General features: G+C 46.0%; 2 protein-coding genes across 3 annotated transcripts; one reads left to right on the forward strand and one right to left on the reverse strand.

The window, feature by feature from the left end:
- Window positions 1–1,344: 1,344 nt before the first annotated feature.
- LOC105185940 (uncharacterized) lies at window positions 1,345–4,349 on the reverse strand. Its single transcript, XM_011145814.2, has 2 exons — window positions 4,251–4,349; window positions 1,345–2,325 (listed from the first exon to the last, which is right to left on the reverse strand). Exons 1-2 carry the CDS (start codon window positions 4,257–4,259, stop codon window positions 2,011–2,013), a joined length of 324 nt encoding a protein of 107 aa, XP_011144116.1. The 5' UTR covers window positions 4,260–4,349; the 3' UTR covers window positions 1,345–2,010.
- Window positions 4,350–11,614: 7,265 nt separating this feature from the next.
- On the forward strand, window positions 11,615–18,039 carry meng (serine/threonine-protein kinase meng-po). 2 transcript variants are annotated; one of them, XM_011145812.3, is made up of 2 exons: window positions 11,615–12,126; window positions 14,814–18,039. In XM_011145812.3, exon 2 carries the CDS (start codon window positions 14,814–14,816, stop codon window positions 15,975–15,977), a length of 1,164 nt encoding a protein of 387 aa, XP_011144114.1. In that variant the 5' UTR covers window positions 11,615–12,126; the 3' UTR covers window positions 15,978–18,039. The 2 variants fall into 2 exon arrangements, with proteins under 2 accessions (XP_011144114.1, XP_011144115.2); XM_011145813.3 differs by lacking the exon at window positions 11,615–12,126 and adding an exon at window positions 13,992–14,642.
- Window positions 18,040–19,918: the final 1,879 nt, after the last annotated feature.

Here is a 19,918-nt window from a genome sequence, read left to right on the forward strand (position 1 = left end):
AATTGGACCGACGTCACTTTATCAGCGTCAATTAATTTCAAGCTTCCTCGGCTTGATCCTTCTCGGTTAGAATTTTACGTCAAAAGTAATTCGGAAATTTTCATTTATATCGACAGATTACGAACTCCTGACGCTGACACGATGAAGTCAAATTTTTCGGGGTGAGGTGGAAACCCTATTATCCCTGCGCTCGACGATCAACACACGGGCGCTGCTTGGAATAAGGCGCGCGGCACCGAAGATACGCAAAGTTCAGCTAATTTTAGTTTAAAGCTACCATAAGCTCGACGACTGCACGTAGAGCCCTGTGTAATCTCGCTGTTAATCGGTTGCGTGTATTAAATCCAAACGCCGGCTGGATTAAAGTTCCAACACGTACGGAGGACTGCCATGACTTGGTGCAATTCACCGACGGAATAATGTCCAGCGAGTACGAAACGACAACGGCTGAAGGGTAGCACGTCAATCTCGTGAGGGCGCAGCATTGAGTACGTATAACGGAGTACCTTCGCTTTTCTTGTGTAAAGTAGAAAGAGAAAGAGAAACAAAGAAGATGGAAAAGAAAAATAGACTAATTGCAGAGAAAAGTGATTGGATCTCAACGAGATACTTTAGGCATCGTAAAAAAAGGAGTAATCTGTTTTTTTACAATACTTTAAATATCTCTTTTACTTCGTCATATATGTCGTTTTTATAAAGCACGTTTTTGCGATTTAATATTCTGTTGATTATCTTGCTTTATCAAAGCTTAAAGATCTCGCTCGATAATTTATCGCGAGAGAAAATATTTTTAAAAATATTTTATATTCATAATTATTCATCAACGCGCTCTCGCTTGTTAAGCCTGCACAATCTTGTTGGTGCCTCCATCTTCAGGAAAATATAGTAAATTGTGTGTAAGTGATAACTGAGGGAAAAGCTACCAATGCCGGTTTTCTACCTTCCCAACAATAATCAAAACAAATTCCTTCTATATTAACGACTGATAAAATATTATAACTTAATCTTATCTTTGTGTAATATTCTCGTCTTTACCCACAGACGTTACACGCGCGATACCTACGAATGTTACACGCGCAACATCGTAGACTATCTTTAAAACATCGTAGACTATCTTTAAAACAAAAAACAATCCAGTAATTTAATGTTAATAACTTAATGATAATTTAAATTTAACGTTACGCTTACTTTTCGTTCAACTGCTGTATCTGCTGTTTTCTCTAAAATGTTACGTATTTCACACGATAATTCCGTGAAATATTTATAACAAAGTTTACTTTACGATACAACTAAAAATATTATAGCCAGTTTGTAGAATGCAAGGTAAAACAATAGATTGTGCAATTCTGTTTACGATGGAATTCACATTCCTTTATTCTTTGCGAGTACATCGTTTTGAAAACTTAGCTTAAAATAAACAGTAGCGCTAATTTTATACCATTATCTATACACAACTACAGTCGTGATGCATATAATAACAGCAATCTCGTGAAGCAATGGCGGTGTCCGAGAGCAAAAGAAAGCGCAAATTGCATATTTTCTCCCGTGCGAATTCATCCGCTCTCGCGGCCATTCCATTACCCTCGAAATTACGTTGTTACCGAATAACAAGTCCAAATTATCTACTCTGTTCCAGGTACCGCAGAAAGACTGCAGCAAGAAATTTACTGATGATTATAACACGTAGAGGCGTCCTTTTGCGAGAAGATATAATCTTAATTAATGTAAAAAGATTCTCATAAATAAATCCTCGGTGATAAAATAATCTTAAAACGTCCTTTTAGAGAGTCTCACTTGACGGAGAAAAATATAATCACGTAGCTTATGTAAATAGCCCTGGTATTATATGCAAACAGTTAAATGCCTATGCAGAATGCATATCAGTGCCCGTCCCAATCATTTAAATATATTTTCATCGTAGCGATTTCTGCGTGCAGTAAGAAGCAGCGTACGTGCTTCCAATGTTAATATTATCGAACGAGTTGCCGGGTTTTCGAGGTTTTTCTCGCATCATTTCGTGTCGGAAGTTTGCAATCTCTTCAGGACGACATCGGGAATTCGTTTCTCCGCCAGATTGCCCGTCCCGGGCAGTCGATGTGGTATCTGAGATCTTTCGTCCAAATTATTATTCGCCGGCAGATTATTCGTTTCCATAGCGAGCAATTGAGACATCGGCAGTGCCTTCTCGTTGAGGTTCTCCGTACCGGGCAGTTGACCGTCGACTACGTCCGCACTGTTGTCCAGATGATGATGGACGTCATCATTCAGGTGATGCGAATGAGGAGCCGCCAATGTCCCGTAAATGCCAAGGAAAAGCACCAAAAGCTGTGTAAAGATCATTCGAATTCAGCGTATTTGCATATAACGCTTAGGTTTAAATGGACTCGAGCTTATTGAGGAATATTCGACGTTCAATTGGGCAATAATAATTACGATTGAAATATTGAACAGTCTCGATGGAAAGTCGTGCCTTGAAATATCTCTTCGTTTGATCATCTCAATTCACAGCGTCAGTAAAACGACCGGGATCGGGCGATTACTACGTTTTACGTTTGTCGTCGTACGTAACGTGGCTGGCATCGGGAAAAAAGGCAACTCCATCGTGGAGAGATCACATGCTAGATTTATTTCCGGAACGTGATGCGCATTACGCCGGATTTACGCGAAATTAATTCGATGCCGTCACGCGGCTACACGCGAATGAATAACGGCCGCAAATTCATGAACCCAACTCGGGTGATTTTTTTTCGCCTATTGCGTCGGACATTTGTGGTATGAAATAGCGTGATTTGGGAGATCTCCCGTATATCGGCCAGGGATCTCGTCGAGGAAAAAGTTGCGTGAAATTTCAAGAGAACCTTCGAGAGTTGACGCGACATTCGCGTAGGTAAGTGGCTACGTAGATGAGTAGATGGGTAGAGGTCCAACACACGCGAAACCCAACACACCCCCACTATTTTATATAGACACGTTCGCGGCCTCCACTTCACTTGACCCAAATCGCGACCAGGTTAAAAGATAACCCACTTTCTCGCGATTGACTAGAGATTCGTCGAACGGGACAAAGTTATTTCTGCCGCGGATAAAAATGATTTTTTTTTCCAGTCTCCGAGACCGGTCGCGAGGTGCGGTCACCGAAATAAGGTGACCGCACCTTGCCCTCGAAAAAAAAAAGAAAAAATCGATAGCTAATTTTATCACTCTCGCGAGACGCGCGTCGTTGAGTAAGGACACCAAAGGAGGAAGACCAGGTGTGATCGTGACATCAGCTTGATGCTTCGACGAGCTGTCGATCCTATCTTCAATCAACTTCAGATCCAGCCATCTACGTGACAGAATTGCAGTAGCGCGAAATAGAAGGAGATATTCGAAATTCGATACAGTTCTTTGATCAGCATGATCTCGTTTAGACCATCCCTCGCGGTCGGCTAATCGCTTTTATCGCGAACGCGACGTGATTATATCCCCACGCGAGGATATTCCAGCGATATTAATTGCTGATGATCTATCCGAGTACCGTCAACCACTTTGCATGAGTAACCGCGTCCCGCCTTCAACGACAGATGTATAATTAGATTTTCTTGCTAAAATTATACGAACGACGAGAACAGCCCTCGGCCCCTCGGCCCCTTCCCTTGCCCACACAACCGCGCTAAGCATTCGCGTAATTTTAGCCACGAAATTTAATTATAAATCTCGCTACCTAAAGGCGAGGCAAAATTAGCGAAGGGCCGAAATGGCTCCATTTATCTCCCGAAAGCTGCTTCGTTTATTGCAATATTTTAGGGAGGAGACGGACCGCCGATAAAGGAGATATTAATTTTCTGCACGGTGAAAAGTATCACTTAATCATTACAAAATACAGTAAAAGTAGCAGTCAAACACTATCTCGAAGAGGTATCTTGTTACGACGATAAACGTCGACATCACTTTAGCAATCAACATCGGTCCTGATAATTTTACATTATCTCAGAACCGATAATTTACCACAATGACCGTTTGAAGTTTTTTATTCTTTTTTTGTGATTCATAAGAAAAAGAAAACTTTACGGTTCGTCTGCTGCGTTTCGTTTTCGGAGAAAAGACTTGCCGTGAATTCACAGGAGAATGCTCGCTTTCCACAAACCGCCGACAAAAAAAAATCACGCGATCAGAACCAAAGCCGCAAGCGCGATTTCGACATCACACTCCGAAAAGCACACGCGCTCCCGCCGCGAATCCTTCGAATTCTCTCTCTCTCTCTCTCTTACCTCGATCATGTTCGCTCGATGCGCAGCGGCCGACTATCCTCGGGAATGGCACGATGACACTTTTATATAGGTATACGCGTATATGCATGCCGACGCACCGGTCTTACCGCGTGGCGACGAATCGACGTTTTATTTTGGCGAGTCAAACGATCGCCCGCGACCGCCCGGGGCGAGATCTTTCGGGATTTATTTTTTTTCTTTCGAATGGAGTTATCAGTCTCAACAGCCACCGTCAACCTCCGTTCACATCCGCAATGGCGTAGCCGCCGGACTTTTTGTGGATGGGTAATTTTTAACCAGCGACGGAAAGATAATGGGTAAAGTACAGACAATAATATTTGATATATTTGAAACCTCGAAACTCGCGCGCTCGGGAATATAATTCAACGTTTGCGAGTTTGAATTTATAATTGAACTTCAATTGCATAAGTACTTACTAGCTTTCTCTCTCAAAGCTTCGAATATTTAAACTTTCGAATATTCTCATTTCTTCACGCCAAATTTCGTTATTCGAGTAAAATGCCTCGAAACTCCTCGAAATGTAAAACTTTGTGAGAACCTTCAAAGAACCGAAGTTTTAAACATGATTTATGTTTTTGTATTGTAAAGAAGTACCGACATCTCTTTCTCTCTTGACCGTACGCGTATCGCTGATTGATGACTCTATCGATACGTCAACGTGCAAATTGTTGTATCGAGTATTTCCCGCAGTCGTGTCAAGGCTCCGATGGGTTTTCCCAGTCGTTAGTGTCCTGAAGGATCTCGCATATAATTTCCGACACACACCTATCTCTCAACTTCCGTCTATATTCTCAATGACGTATCTACGAGGCTTCTGCTGAGATTTGAAAACTGGTTTCGCCCGCGGTCATCAATTAAACGATCGTTAGTTATCGCCGCACCGGTACAATCACGCGCATCGCACGGTCGCCTCCTGTGCGTTTTCGTACCGGCCGTTTGTTACATCGATCGATCCGCTGCATCCCGGTGTTTTCGCGCGGGCGAAAATAAGCCGCGGCGCAGTAGCAACGATATGGAAGACCTCGGGTTTTCAGACAGAAATTGCGCTTCCTTGGACGTTGTTAACATCTCGGGAGAGCATACTCCACCTGCTCGACTTTAGGAGGTGCTCGTTCCATCAGCAACGAAACGTATACGAGGACGCAATCCACGGGCCATCGTATTACCACACTATCGTCGACACGACAATTAGAGCCTGAATAATTCTATAGTTGATACATTATTAGTCTACGGTCGCGGTACGTATCAGTTTGGGAACACGCGATTATTACAGGTTTCGGATTCAATTTAATCCAGCTGCAACCGACATAATCTCCGTATGCCTGAATTTCGAGGCTTCTGATAAACTGTTCGGATGGATCTATTTACGCAGACTAAATCTAATATTAGCGTCGAATTATACCCGGAACTTCGTCGCGCCGCCAATTATCCGCTTACAATTGGCTGTGAAAAATTCGATGATAGCAAAGATGAGGTTGATTGATTATGACGACAAACGTCCTTAGAAATGCTCGCTATAACGGTAATAATCGAGCGGTCCGCTCACTACGATGAGAAGGCGATCTCGCCAAATCGCAGAATCACACACTGATCGATACCAATTGGTGTGTTTCACGTATGTAAATATTATTTTAAAAGATGGGAGTAAATTTCACATCAGGACCTCACGACGTTTATTTATTGAAAACTGACTAGCGCTCGTGTTGTATCTAACTGTGTCGGTCCGCGTCACGGTTCGCAAAAGTATTGTACATCGACCCAAAATTAACAGCACCGTGCCGTCAGGTTACTAATTTGCTAGGCGATGCAGTCGTTACGCTACGAAGTGGCATATTTACGGGATGAAAAGTCTCGAAATGCGCGATATCTCGCAAAATGCGCAATATACGGTACGCAATAATAAAACGGTATTATATGGCGATTCTTTGATTGTCTCCTCCTACAGTGCCTATTTTTACAGTAATATAACTTCCCGTTTCAATCTCTTCAATTTCACGAACTAAATGATTCACACCAGCCTGGATATCAAATGTCCGCTTACTTTCATTTCGCGAGGGCGAAGGTAATTGAATATTTTTAAAACGCAGTGCTCACACACTCGCGTCCACCATCAGCCAGAAATAACGGAAAAAGATACAAAGAGAAAGAGAGAGAGAGAGAGAGAGAGAGAGAGAGAGAGAAAGAGAGAGAGAGAGAGAGAGAGAGAAAGAGAGGGAGAGAGACAGACCGTAGAAGCAAGTAGAGTTCCGACGAGGATGAGGAAAGCGATTTTAAAAATAAATCCCTGTTTAGCGGGAAAAATTATCTCAGAATTATGTCGATGAAAGGCGTTAGCTCGGTCGGCTTTATCTTTCTCGGCTTAAAACAGATCGAGCTGTCGTTCGCGGTGAATGACGCTCCGTCAGCCAGGCCGACGTGTGACGGCGGCAGGAACCTACGGTGACATCATTTGCGATCACAAGTGATCTCACCGAGGGTCGTGTGACGCCACGAAGCCCTATTTCACTCGATCGACCAGGTGTTGCGCGATGTTACGGTCTAGTCGCGTGGAGGAAATGCCCGTATACCGGCACGATGACGTCACGGAATTCTATTCCGTCTCACCGAGGAGGGCACGCTCGATAATCCAGTTTTTCTGACGTACTCCGGGTGCCTACGCCTACGCGAATATAACATGACGCTTGTGTAGTAACGACGTAAGAAAATTGCAATGTAAAATGTCCGGGGTAACGTCATATTCAGCGTATCGAATGTTTTCATCTTGCTCGATCTCTTTTCGTTTGTACAAGCACGCATCTAATTTTAAAAGTTCTAGCAAAAGAATAAGAAGATTTTGAATATATTGCAAAACTCTTCAAAATATGCAAATATATAAAACTCTTCAAAAACGCAGCTGTCATTAGAAATATCTAGACACATGTTGTGCATGTGGCATATTGTAGAAAAAGAAACTTCAAAAGTAAAATATTGTATATACAATAAAACTCTTCAGAAACGCAGATGTCTTTAAAAATGTTTAGATACATGTGCATAAAGCATGTGCATAAAGCAAGTAGAAAAGAAAATGTCATTAACAAAAGGAAAGATTTATGGCATTTCAGGTAACTTAGGCATGTTGTAGAAAAAAACCGTCCTTAACAAAAGAAAAGGTTTATGACCTTTTTTCTGGTGTTCCTCCGTGTTTAATTTTGTGTCTGTTCATTGCTAGTGAAAGTATCTTTTCAAAAGGACTCGTTAAAAACTCGTTCGCTTAACAGTTGAATGGTCGAAAGATGGAGCCTCAAGTGTAGCATTTTATCTTTACCGAAAGTTGAAAGCAATAACGGCGTTAATTTGCATAACGGCGTAAGCAATAATTTGTAGAAAGTTTTACCATTTTTACAGCATATTTCGAAACTTTGACGATTTTTCGAAATTTCGAAATTTCGAAAGATTTCGAAAGACGACGCTCAATGAGAAAACATTTTTCATCAAATTGTTAGAACATTTTCGTTCGTTAGAAGTCAAAGAACTGTATGTATCTCGGAGTGCATCAGAGAAAAAATATGTAAATCGTTTCATACCCTTTTCGGTTCGTGTGTTCGCATTTTGTAGATATACACCGTTTTCAAATTCATCAAACAGTCTCACGACGTAGAGCGCGAGGATAGATTCGCGGGTATCCCGTGTAAATACGATCGAAACGACCCTCGTGTGAGAGCGACGAACGCACGTACGGCGCATTCAATCGAGTGCATTAAAATAATGCGTGCATCGCGCAACTCTTAAATTAGTCATCGTCGTCCTCCTCCGCGCCCGCCCTATGCCGCCAACCGCAATGTTTCGGCACCTGCTTCATGCGCGTTGCCGTGTGTTTCTTTTTTCTTAAGGTTCTAAATGAAAACAGCGAGGACTAAAAATAGACAGTTTGACGCACGCTGCCGGCGCTAAGGTAAGTAAGCAACATGAACCGTATGTTTGCTCTTTCCCCTTGCGCTATAGTCTTGCACCGACGCGCGTGCAGTGCGTCGTTGTCATCGTCGAGAATTTCGCAACAACGAAGAAAGAATATAAAAACCATTAAAGTACATCTCAATAAAGAGGAGTAATAATAATCACATACATTATAAAGTCGTTATAAAGTTAATCCGAAGCTGCTGCATTGTGAGAAAAGAGGATGAGGAAAGTGTGCGCGGAGCACTGAATCGTGCAATGAATTTCCTTCCAAAGCCGGTCTAGGCGTAAGCGATTGCCAAAAAATATAATAAATAAATAAGCTCTCATTGTAACAAACGACAGAAAACTCACTACTGGCTGGCATTACTGTGAAAGCCGAGTCATTCAATTCTGGCAACAGTTATTCCGACAGTTCCAAGGTGTCATTTCCACGATTGTTCTGCAATGAAAAGAATAGAAAATTTTGCTTGGAAAGTTAAAAATAGTTCAAGTTACTGCAAATTAATGAAGTACAAAATAAAACATTCATTTTCGATGCTCGCAAATGGAACCGTGTACTTTATATTCATGTTCCAATAAATGCTGTCGAGATAAATTTCACGGCTTGAAGCAAAAAGCAGGGGTCAAATTTAGCGGAGGAACGAGACACTAATCGAGTCTCCAATATTCCAGACAAATATTCACTAGAACGGAAGAGCGTATGAAAAAAAATTATGATTATTTCACGAGTTATTTTCGCACGAGGAATCATCCCCTTTTCGATTGTGCCGCTTGAGAAATCCATTTGAGAAATCTGAAAACGGCCGCTTCGACTTCGAGAAATCTTCCAAGCAACAAGGAGGAACCTAATACTTGCTATTCTCGTTCTCAGCGAATATCCCGCGGCTCTCCTATGTGAGATGTTTCATCGACCGCGTTCCGCGAAACCGTCTCGACTCGATAATAATTATGTACTCTCGATTCCGCGGCTGCGGTCGTTGCGGGTGCTTCCGCTCCCTCCTACCCTTGCCACTCTTTTTGCGCGTCTCTTTTTATTCAGACATTGCATCATTATTATGTGTGTGCAACCGAGTCGCATATTCCCGTGAGCGTGCTCCACGTACACGTGCGTATATTGTTGCTTCAGCGTAGGTGGAGTGAGATCGAGTACGCACTTGCCGGCGATAAGTAAAGCCCCTTCGACGAACCCGATCTTTTCCTTGTTTTCTCTCTTCCTATCTTTCCCTCTTTTCGCGTTTTTCCTCCTCTTCGTATTACCCTCTATGACCCGTACTCCGTGAAACTACTCGAGGGCTGGCCGCACCAACGAGCGGTGTCTCGAGTGAACTTTGTCCACGTAACGATACGCGAAATAAACACTCTTACTGGGAAAATACTAATTCGCACGCGCGAGGTAACACATGAGAGGATTGAGAAACGCCCAAATTATTCCCTCGGTTCCTTCCGAGTATCGTCGGGTGACAAAGTTGACTATCACGGAAGAAAGCGACTGTATGGGAGGTGGGAGCGGGAGGGCAGCTTTTCTGCGAATGATAAATATTCCGAAAGTTCAGTGGCAGCTTGGCAAGCGAATCATGCGTGCTACGTGTAATCATGCCAGCGCGGCTCCGCGAAATTCACGAGATAGACAATAGAGGCGTCTGGTCTCGGTCGGCGGTATAGATACAGAGCTGCGTGAAACAACAAACCGACATAAAACTCCTCACCTACGCTGATTTCTCGCAGCAATAATAAAAAATCGTCGGGCGCACTGTGCGCGCGATCTTGCGTTTTGGGATCTTTACGCTCCTGTAAATTAAGTCCGCCTGCGTCCCCATGAAACCCGGAGGATACGTTCGCACGAAGGCGAGGTCGATGACGCCAATACGTTTCACTATCCCGCTTTCTCGAAATTTTGCCGACGTCAAGACGCTTCGCGCGTACTTGTCGCGGACGCGATGATTAACAAGCAGGTCGATTCGCGACGATTCGCGACGATTGCACAATGACTCGCACTTGCACTTTATATCGATTGCGATACCGTTTCTCCTATTTATATCTTTAATATCCGGCTGTGGTGCACAGCCGAACGCATCTCTATGGACTTCGTATACTTGACATACATTTTAAAAATACTTTCAGGTGCAAAATCGGGCTCGTGACGGACGCGTGTAATCCGCATTATTTAACTACTTTCGCGAGGAACTCGAGAAAATTATATCACACGTAGTCCAGGGAGAAGATGAATGAAAAATTCAGAATGGAAGGAGCATGTTTGATCGTTTACTCTTCCGAATTATCTCTTCCCACCGCGTAGACGACAATAATTAAAAACACCTCTCGTCGCGGTACGACGCGGACGCGCGAGATAGAACAATGAATCTTAAATGCAAAGTGTCGCTCGCGCGGCGTGCACGCTTCTCTCTTATTTTGCTCGATATTTGTGGAGGCTGGAACAGTAGTAAACTGGCGGTACGAAAAGTCAATAAATCCACTTTAAGTCGATCCGTGTCAATAATCCATTCGCGCAGCTACAAAAATATACTCGGCGAACTCAAGCGTCACCGAAATGGCTTTATTTCGCAAAACTCGCAGTCAGACAAACAATAAAGCTTTAAAAAATAAAAAACCGAACATTCTGTTATTTTTTTCGGCGAGCACGGTTAGTTCTCGAAATTCGTGGAAAATAATATGGTAGATCGACCTCAACTCTTTCTGCCATACGCTTATCGTTTCACCGCGCCTCCTTTCCGCTCGCAGGAATTCTCATCGCTCACTAGCGACCGGTGATCGAGTCCTTGCTCCTAAATCTCGAGAATGCAGCGATATTATCAATCGCCTAGGACAATTAACGCGCGAGTGTGTGGCGCGTCGACGGCGGGTGGAATTAGAAAAATCAATTTTTAGCCGACGTACGTCTGTTGTCTCGTCATGCCTTTTTACGGCCGAGTGAGAAAAAACCAATAGAAACAGAGCGTTGCTATTTAAACGCGACTATGGTAATCCACGAGACTAAAGATATCCCACGACGTAAAAGCGATCAATGGCGACACGTGGAAAAGAGCTCTTTCTTTCTCTCTCTCTCTCTCTCTCTCTCTCTCTCTCTCTCTCTCTCTCTCTCTCTCTTCCACCCTCTCTCCCTCTCTCTCTCTTCCACCCTCTCTCCCTCTCTCTCTCTCTCTCTCTCTTTGTCTATCTACTCATCTGCGGAAAATCCAGTCGCGGCGAACCTCACCTTTATTTATGCAAGTATTCCGCTCATGTAACACACGCGACTCGCCGATTCGCGTAATGCGTTCGTTAAAAAAAGCTACCGCACGACGCACGGCTCGTTCTACCCCCTATCGCCCGATATCGCTCCCCGTGTGCAGCCCGCACCCTTTTACAATCCACGTCTGCGCGGCTCCCTGCGGCCGGGTCTATAAAAGCGACACGGAGCATCGCGACGCTCCAGACGATGAGGTACGCGCAGTACGGGAAATGTGACCAAACGTCGTCGCCGTAGTCGTCATACTCGCCGCAGTCGTGCTCGTCGTGTCGATACCTCGCTACCTCCGCTCTCTATTTCTGTGCCGTCTGTCGGCTGACACCTGCCCGAAAGCGAGAGAGAGGACACGGTTGACATAATTCCGCAGACGTCGCTGCTGATTTCATTCGGCGTTTGTGACATTTGTGACCAGCTGACGTACGCGTGTCACGACGTCATGACACACGAAGATGTGAAAAAGACGATTCACGCTTAATGACCGGGACTTGATTGGGAACGAAAAAAAGAGAGAGAGAGAGAGAGAGAGAGAGAGAGAGAGAGAGAGAGAGAGAGAAAGAAAGGGAGTGATTTATACGCGTACACTTACTGACGTATTGCCGTTCATTATTTATTGTGCCAGTGTGCCAGTGTGCTGACGTTTCTGTCGATCGTCGTGTGGATTTCTCTGTCGTGGTACGTATTTGTCGTGCTGTCATTTCACATTCATCGTCGCTACATGAATTTCATTCACGTGAACCTGCACGAACGGCTGGTGCCGATGTGCATGTCTTACTCCTCGATTATTACCGTTCACAAATTTTCCATTAGACTTCACCTTGGATTGCCGCGATATAACTGCTCGCGTTTAAAGCTCGTTTAACTTGTACTTTACGAGACAACAGTCACAAATTCGAAATTTTATCGCCTGTACATTTTTGTAATAATAGCAAGACGACGTTCTTATGTCATGGATGATCGAAAAGTTTCTCGGTACTCGCTGAGAGCTGAGGGTCGCGAATACATACATAATATGAAAGTGACATTCGGTATGAATTTCAGCGATCACGATTGATCCGTACGTGTAACTCCTCGAGGTCTTCCCGTCAAATTTCACGGCTTACAAAAATGCCGCTTACGAATTATCATAGTTACATTAGCATTTAACGATAACAGCGTGAAGCTCTGATAACTCCTTGATGGGACATCGCGATAAGTTAACACATCGTAATCAGCACTCTACCACAGTTTCCCAAAGACTCCGACGCATTAATGACTCACGTTGAGAGATCTCCGCGACACTTGCGGCGCGTTTAATCGTTCATTGTCGATCTTTATGCAGGCGTGTCTGCTAAACCGTTTCGTTAAACGCACGGCCCGCACGCAAGCCAAGGTGTACACACCGCTAACCGCTCGCGTGTATTAAAATACACGTAGTAAACGTAAACGCTAAATATACCCGCGACTCTGAGGCTTGTCGGAATTAACCGGTGCAAACTGACGGTAACACGAAAAAAGAACCGTGACACAAAACAATGAGCGGAAAATAGGCGACTCGGTGCGAAACCGCGCCGCCCGATTCGTCGAGAGGAAGATCGCAAAGGAAAAGAACACGGTATTTTAAATACCGAGCACGAGCGACGTTTACTCGACGCGCAAACGAATACGTAATTCACGCGGATTGATAATTAAAACGAAGAGAGTTCGCGGTTCCCCCCCCCTTCTGCCCGCCTCTTCCCCGTATATATAGCGCGTCAAATTATTAAAATGCACACGATCACGCCAGCCACAAGGTCCGTTCGAGTCGTGTATCGCATTCATTTCGCGGCGCAACCACGTATACGGCGATCGTGTTTCTCGTCGTGGTCGGGCGAATAAACGGGTGAACTCTGCGTCTGTCTCTGTGCGGCTTAATCAAATCGCCCGTTAGCAATGCCCGTGCGCAGCAATCGGACAATGCACGCGATCCTACTTCGAGAGATCGTCAAGCTACATGCTTCAGCCAGACTCAGCCGTGAAATCTCGCCGAGTCGTCCCATCCTACGTCAGACATTGACGGCACGTTGCGGTGAAGACGTAGTTTTCGATATTGGCGTTGCGTATTAGAGACGTAACGCTGCGTTTCAGACTTCAGGGAGGAATCCGCATTCGCTCGGCGGAAAAGTTTCGGGACTCGGCGCCGACTAGGCTCGCGCGCCGCCGACCGAAACATGGTCCTTGCTATTGATCTAGGGAGGCTCTAAAGCGTCCTGGGCTCGCCCGACCACCCTCTCTCGCCCAGTTTCGCTCCCCGTTGCAGCGCGAGAGCGCGACTCTCTGCAACGAGACCAGGCTGTGGCCAAGTGGCATTAAAGCGAGAACGAGGGATCGCCGTCCCGGTGGCGGCGATCCAAAAGATCCTCGCCACCTCCCGCGTGTCGCCGGCTGAATTATCGATCCGCGAGACGATCGTAAATACCGAACGGAAGCGCAACACTCGATCGTATTTTCGCGTGCGCGCGTGCCCGCGAGAGAGAGAGAGAGAGAGAGAGAGAGAGAGACAGAGAGAGAGAGAGAGAGAGAGAGAGAGAGAGCGGCCGCATCCGCGGAGCCGATGACGCACGTGCGACTACGCGCGGCGGATGCGGCTTGAAAGAAATCGAGCTTGGCGTCCGACAGCCGAAGTTACCGTCGGATAGATTGGCATTCTGCTTAATGCAACTCGCGTGATCGATAAGCACCGATAAGCAAAGTCGAAGTGCTCGAACTATGAGAATGACGAAAATAGCGCAAAATCGCTCCACGTGTCCCATGACTAGTCGCGGATATCTCGAGGACTCAGGGTGATCTACGTGACGTTATTTCGCGAAGTGGGACACGTTGGCTGGTCAGGATACAGTGGATATTGTTCTTCTTCTTGCGGAAGGAAGCGTGGGAATACGCTCCGGAATAGTTGTCGCGTTGACGATCGTGGGCGTTAGGGTACGAGATCCGCTCGTCGTTGTCACGATGGTTGATGTTTCTTTAATAAAACATCGACCAAGCGCGACGTCCCAGCGCGAGCGCATTTCCGACGGATGAAATTCCAATTTCCTCGCTGGAAATGAACGTGTACGACGGCTCGCGCGAAAGTAGCAACCGCCAAGAGACAAACGCCGGGCTATTATATGCGACGGCGATTGAGATCGAGATGGAAACATGCGGAAAATACGGAATGCAATCAAGGAAACGCGGTACATCTATAAGAGTAAATTAAATCGCGTACACAAATTTAAATTAAATATTCATTTTCATTGGCCAGTCTCCCGCGAGACCTCTCATTATCACCTCTGCACGTCATTAGAAAAGAAATTAGATCAAATAAAAAGACCGTAAGCGAGCGTTTGCCTCTTTTTTCATTGCAGATGAAGTTACACGAGAAGAAAGAGTCCGGCATCCACAGGGTGCAGGAGGTGCCGCTCGAGGAGCTGGAGCTCCCGAAAGAGTACAACGTGGAGAAGACCTTAGGCGAGGGTAGCTTCGCGAAGGTCTTGTTAGCGACGCACAGGGCCACTCAGACCAGGGTGGTGCTGAAGGCGGTTCACCAGGAGCTCACGTCGGAGAAGGACTTCTACCGGGAATTCCACTACTCCTACCACTTGAGCCCGCATCCTAATATCCTCTGCTCATACGCGGTCGCTTTCAAGGCGGAGAAGTGTTTCGTCTTCGCGCAAGAATACGCGCCCTACGGCGACCTCGCGGGCAACGTGAAAGCCGGCGGGCTGAGCGAGGATGCGTGCAAGAGGATCGCCGGTCAGCTCGCCTCCGCCCTCGATTTCATCCACTCGAAGCAACTGACTCATCGCGACATCAAACTGGAGAACGTGCTGGTGTTCGCGCAGGACATGACGAAGGTGAAGCTCTGCGACTTCGGCTGCACGAGGCGCGAGGGCACCCTCGTGAACAAGATTCGCTGCACCTGGGTGCCGTTCCAGCCACCCGAGATCCACGAGGTCATCAAGAACGAGCGGTACGCCTGCAAAAGGAGCTCGGACTGCTGGCAGTTCGGCATCGTGCTCTTTGTCTGCCTGACCGGCAATCCGCCGTGGCAGAGCGCCGATCCGATCCAAGACCCGGATTACTCGGCCTTCCAGCGATGGCTGAAGAGACGCACTACCAAGATCCCGCCGACGTTCAGGCGATTCACGCCGCGACTGCTGCGCTACTTCCGTCGCGCGTTCGAGCACAAGCCGGAGAAGAGGCCACATGTGACCGAGATCAACAAGTACCTCAAGGACTCATGGTGCATCAGCAAGATCAGCCACAGTGCGACCTCCACGTCGGTCGACGTGAGCGAGAGTCTGGCGAGGCGCGGCGACAGCCTGCTCTACCTTGACACGATCTTGGATGACCGGCATCACTTCGACGAGAACAAGAACAAGCTGAGGAAGCTACTCAACAGCTACGGCCTGGAGACCACGGTGGACCAGAAGGTCGTCACTAAGAGGATATGGGAGTGGGTGATGCAATGCGACTCTAACGTGGACGAGCCCGGCCTGATCAGCGGTTACAGCACGGAGGACATGTGAGAGATAACGAGGACCTGCAGCGAGCCATGCCTTCGGCGCGCTCAGGAGGAACTCGGCAAGTTCCGAATGGGCAGCCTTCACGTGCGGACCTCGCACAGATGTGCCAAGTAATGCCAGCCCGGGAGTAATGCTGCTCACTACTCGGGAAATAGAACACGGCTCCACCGATGTCCCAGAGTGTCGGAAATTCTATGCATAGGCGGACCAATTAGAACGAAAGCAACTTCCTCGATTAGCGAGAGAACGAGGACTCACACGGCAGAGCTCGAGAGGGACAAGAATGTCCGTAGCGATCGGCAAGTTAGATAATGACGAACTCCCGTAACGAACAGTCCCAGAAGAAGGTGTTGTATGTCCAAGGAAAGCGCGTTATACAAATGTGTCTGGAAGACGTTCCGACTTTTAGGTGCGTCTGAGTTTATAGTCTTTCGAGGTGTAAGACGCTCTAGCAATTAATTGTAAATGTGATATACACGTATCTAGGTAGACGAAGAGAAAATTCACTCTTTAGCCGAGGAAAGATTCGGTGTCGGAGGGTGTCAAGCTGGTAATTAGCTCGGTGTACTAACTGTAGAGACAATAATGCTGATGACTTGCGTACGACTTGCGTTACGTTAGTCAGTTAGTTACGTTAGTCCCGATGGTAAACCGATGGTCTTAGCGATGCCTTATGCGCGACTAAACGCGAGATTAGAGACAACCACGTAGAGATATTTTCTGTATCGCCAGAGTCTGTGAGGAAAGAGAAAAGAAAGGTACCCGTTCTCGTTTATATGACAGCGACGTAACTATCGACAACTAGGCAAGAAGCGAAAGAGCGAAAAGACTGTATAACCCAAAACTGTAAATTCGGAAAAGATCTGTCCTGTCTAGTGGAATACTACGTAGGACGATCGTGAGCTCGAATTTTGCGCTCTGCGTAACTTACTGCACGCACGCGTTCCTCCGAGATGATAGATCGTTCGTTAAACGCGAACTTTTCAGAAGAAAGTGCCGTAATATATTCAAAGAGCCGACATAGCCGTGGCAAAGACACAAGTGAAGGGATCATAAGGCGAGGATGAACGATCTCACGATGAACACTACTACCGGATTCGTTAATTACGGCAAAATGCGTAATAATCATACAGATGTAAATACATTTCTACACGTAGAGACAGATATATACATTTGCGTTCGCTATATACGTGTACATATATATATATATATATATATACGTGTATACGTATGTATGTGTAGCCCTATATATATATATATAGTACACATATATTCTTGTAGCGGTTTATGGTGTAACATGTAGAGATTCCGTTTGTACGAGTTAGTCACGCCACTTGGTAACGGTGATATAGACATAGCGCGTAATTCGTAATTTCGCACGCGTTGCGACATCGACGTTGTCGTAACGGTCTCTCGCAAACGATCCCGTCACAGTTCGAAAACACCTACGGATAATAACACGTCCGAGGAAACGAGCTCGTTTTCTCGCGAGCAAAAGTCGCGAGTCAGTTGCGAAACTCGTCGTCGTAGTTTGCATCCCCGCGAGCGAGCGCGAGCTAGTCGTAAAATCAAATCGCACTCGAACGATCATACCGATTATAATGTTCGCGACAACAATTGCAGTCGATGATAAATTTCAACTTCTGCCGAGTCTTCTGACGAGTCTCATCTTCTCGATGCTACGAAAGATAAAGAACCCTCGCTCGTTAACGTGAAGGATGCAATCCCCTGTCTTTCTTTCCCGAAACTTCGCAACCGAATCGTTATCCGGACGAACTGTAAGCTGATGGGTCAGCTTTAAAAAAACGCGTCGATAGCTGAGGATCTTGCAAACGTGTGTTTCGATACATTTGTACGCTGAATGTCGAGGAGAGGCGTGGCGAGGACAATACCTCGATCATCTCATCGATGTATCTCGATATTATCCGACGCGTGAGTGACTGTCAGCAACTGTCAGCGATAGACAAGTAGCAAGTCGTTCGCGAGGAAGCCGACGTAAGTGGCCTCCGTTGAGAAGCGCGAGAAGCGATGTTTTGTATATATTGGAATAAATCTTGAAATTGTACAAAATGAAAGCACGACGAGAGTGATAATATTTCCCCCGCGACAACTCTCATCTGCCGGCGGTACATTCCTTCCGGGGTTGTTGAAATACGTAGCAGCCGGAATTTATCGTCGCTCGGCATTACTTATGCATATCCGGTACATTATTCGCGCTAATACACCGATAAATAATATATCGCGCTTCGTTATTCATAATTATCGATATTGTCGTCGTCAGACTCCGAACTGTCTCGAGTAAAAGTGCTCTCTCCCTCTCTCTCTCTCTCTCTCTCTCTCTCTCTCTCTCTCTCTGTCGTAGAGACAAAGTTTCGACGCTACTCCAACTTCGCCGCCGCCCACGCGTGAATTCACGATCTTTGCGTGAAGTTGTATCACGTGTCGCGATTCTTCAGGAAGAAAATAATGAGAATTGGATCGCGAAAGGTTAATTACGGGCGCGTCGTCCGAGATTTGCGACATCGCGCGGCTCTCGCGCGTCCCGACGATGGGGAAAGGGGATGGTTAGCCGCCGCTCGTGGGTGTCGCTATGACGACGAACCCTGGATACCCGGGCCAGCTGAAAGCAAAGTACAACCCTCGCCTTCTCCCCTGCCTGCCCCTGCCAGGCATCGCCTCTCTCCCGCGAATCGTGTCCCACAAAGTGAATAGATGCGCCGCGCGCGGGATGTAACGTAGAAGCGCGGCTGTCCCGTACACATGTCGCGCTTGTCTCGCGACCGAAATAATTGGCAGAAAGATTGACGGACTATAAATTTTCTGGATTATGAGCGATTCGATGCGCGCTTGTGTTACGCAACAACCACGAACGCGAATATCTCCCGTTCTCCCCGCGATATATTTGCACACCGCCGCTGCATCGTAAGCATGCGCGCGCGGTCACGGAGTCATTAGTGCTGCACTCTAATTAGGTGAGTATATCCTGAGATCGACTTGACCTTGATGCGGGGGTGAGAGCACGCGAGAGCCCGGGGACTTCAGCCACCGGCAATTTTCCTCAGAAGCGCAGCATGAATAACGAGTTTCATGCGAAACTTCATCTCGCGAGGTCCCGAGAGGTAGTCTAATTACATCCACGTCTCAAGAACACTTCAAATTTCTTCTCTTTTGTAGGGGAAAACACATGTAACCCTCTGAAAAGAGCGTGTATGACGCTAAATAAAGAAAAAAAAAAAGAAAAAGGAAAACAGAAGAAAACGAGAAAGAGCTAGAGAAAGCTGAAGGAAAGATCGTAGAATAGAAGTTCTCTACATAAAAGTTCGATTTTTAACAAAGAACCGGCAAAACTGCGTTATTTTTGCTATTGTCGTTATTTTTGCTATTGTCTTTCCTTTTCTTTTCATCCCCCTTCAACCGAACCTTTCTGTTATCTCTTTTCGCTTTTTCACCGAGCACTCGAGTATTTCTTAAAACTTGGCAACCTTGGAAACAACATAATAGCCTGACTAATGACAATAGGCTTGAACGTATCCTTTTCCATTGTATCCATTGTTTAGTCTTTAACGAAGAACCTTCACCAGCCTCAGATTCATATGAAAGTTAAAACCTATTTCGTATTTGCAATTTTTTCTTTCATTTGTTAAACCGTACAACTACGTAACGGGTCGAACTCTCTCTTTGGTTCTTTTGCTACAACTTTTTTCCCATTCGCTCTCGTCCTTTTTCTCTTCGTCCTTTTTCTTTCCCCAAGCGACCTTGTAAAAACCGGCTTATAATCGGGACTATTAATTATGCCATTGACGTACACACATCAGACGGTAAGATCGACATGCACCCGCGTTCCATCATCTTTCCTTCCGATGCACGCGTATTTTGGACACGCGTGCTGCTATTTCCATCCACGTGATGGTATTCTCGGAGGCTTGTTTTGACAAACGCCGAAC

The sequence above is a fragment of the Harpegnathos saltator genome, unplaced genomic scaffold (genome assembly GCF_003227715.2).
Source record: "Harpegnathos saltator strain DR-91 unplaced genomic scaffold, Hsal_v8.6 scaffold714, whole genome shotgun sequence".
NCBI lineage: Eukaryota > Metazoa > Arthropoda > Insecta > Hymenoptera > Formicidae > Harpegnathos > Harpegnathos saltator.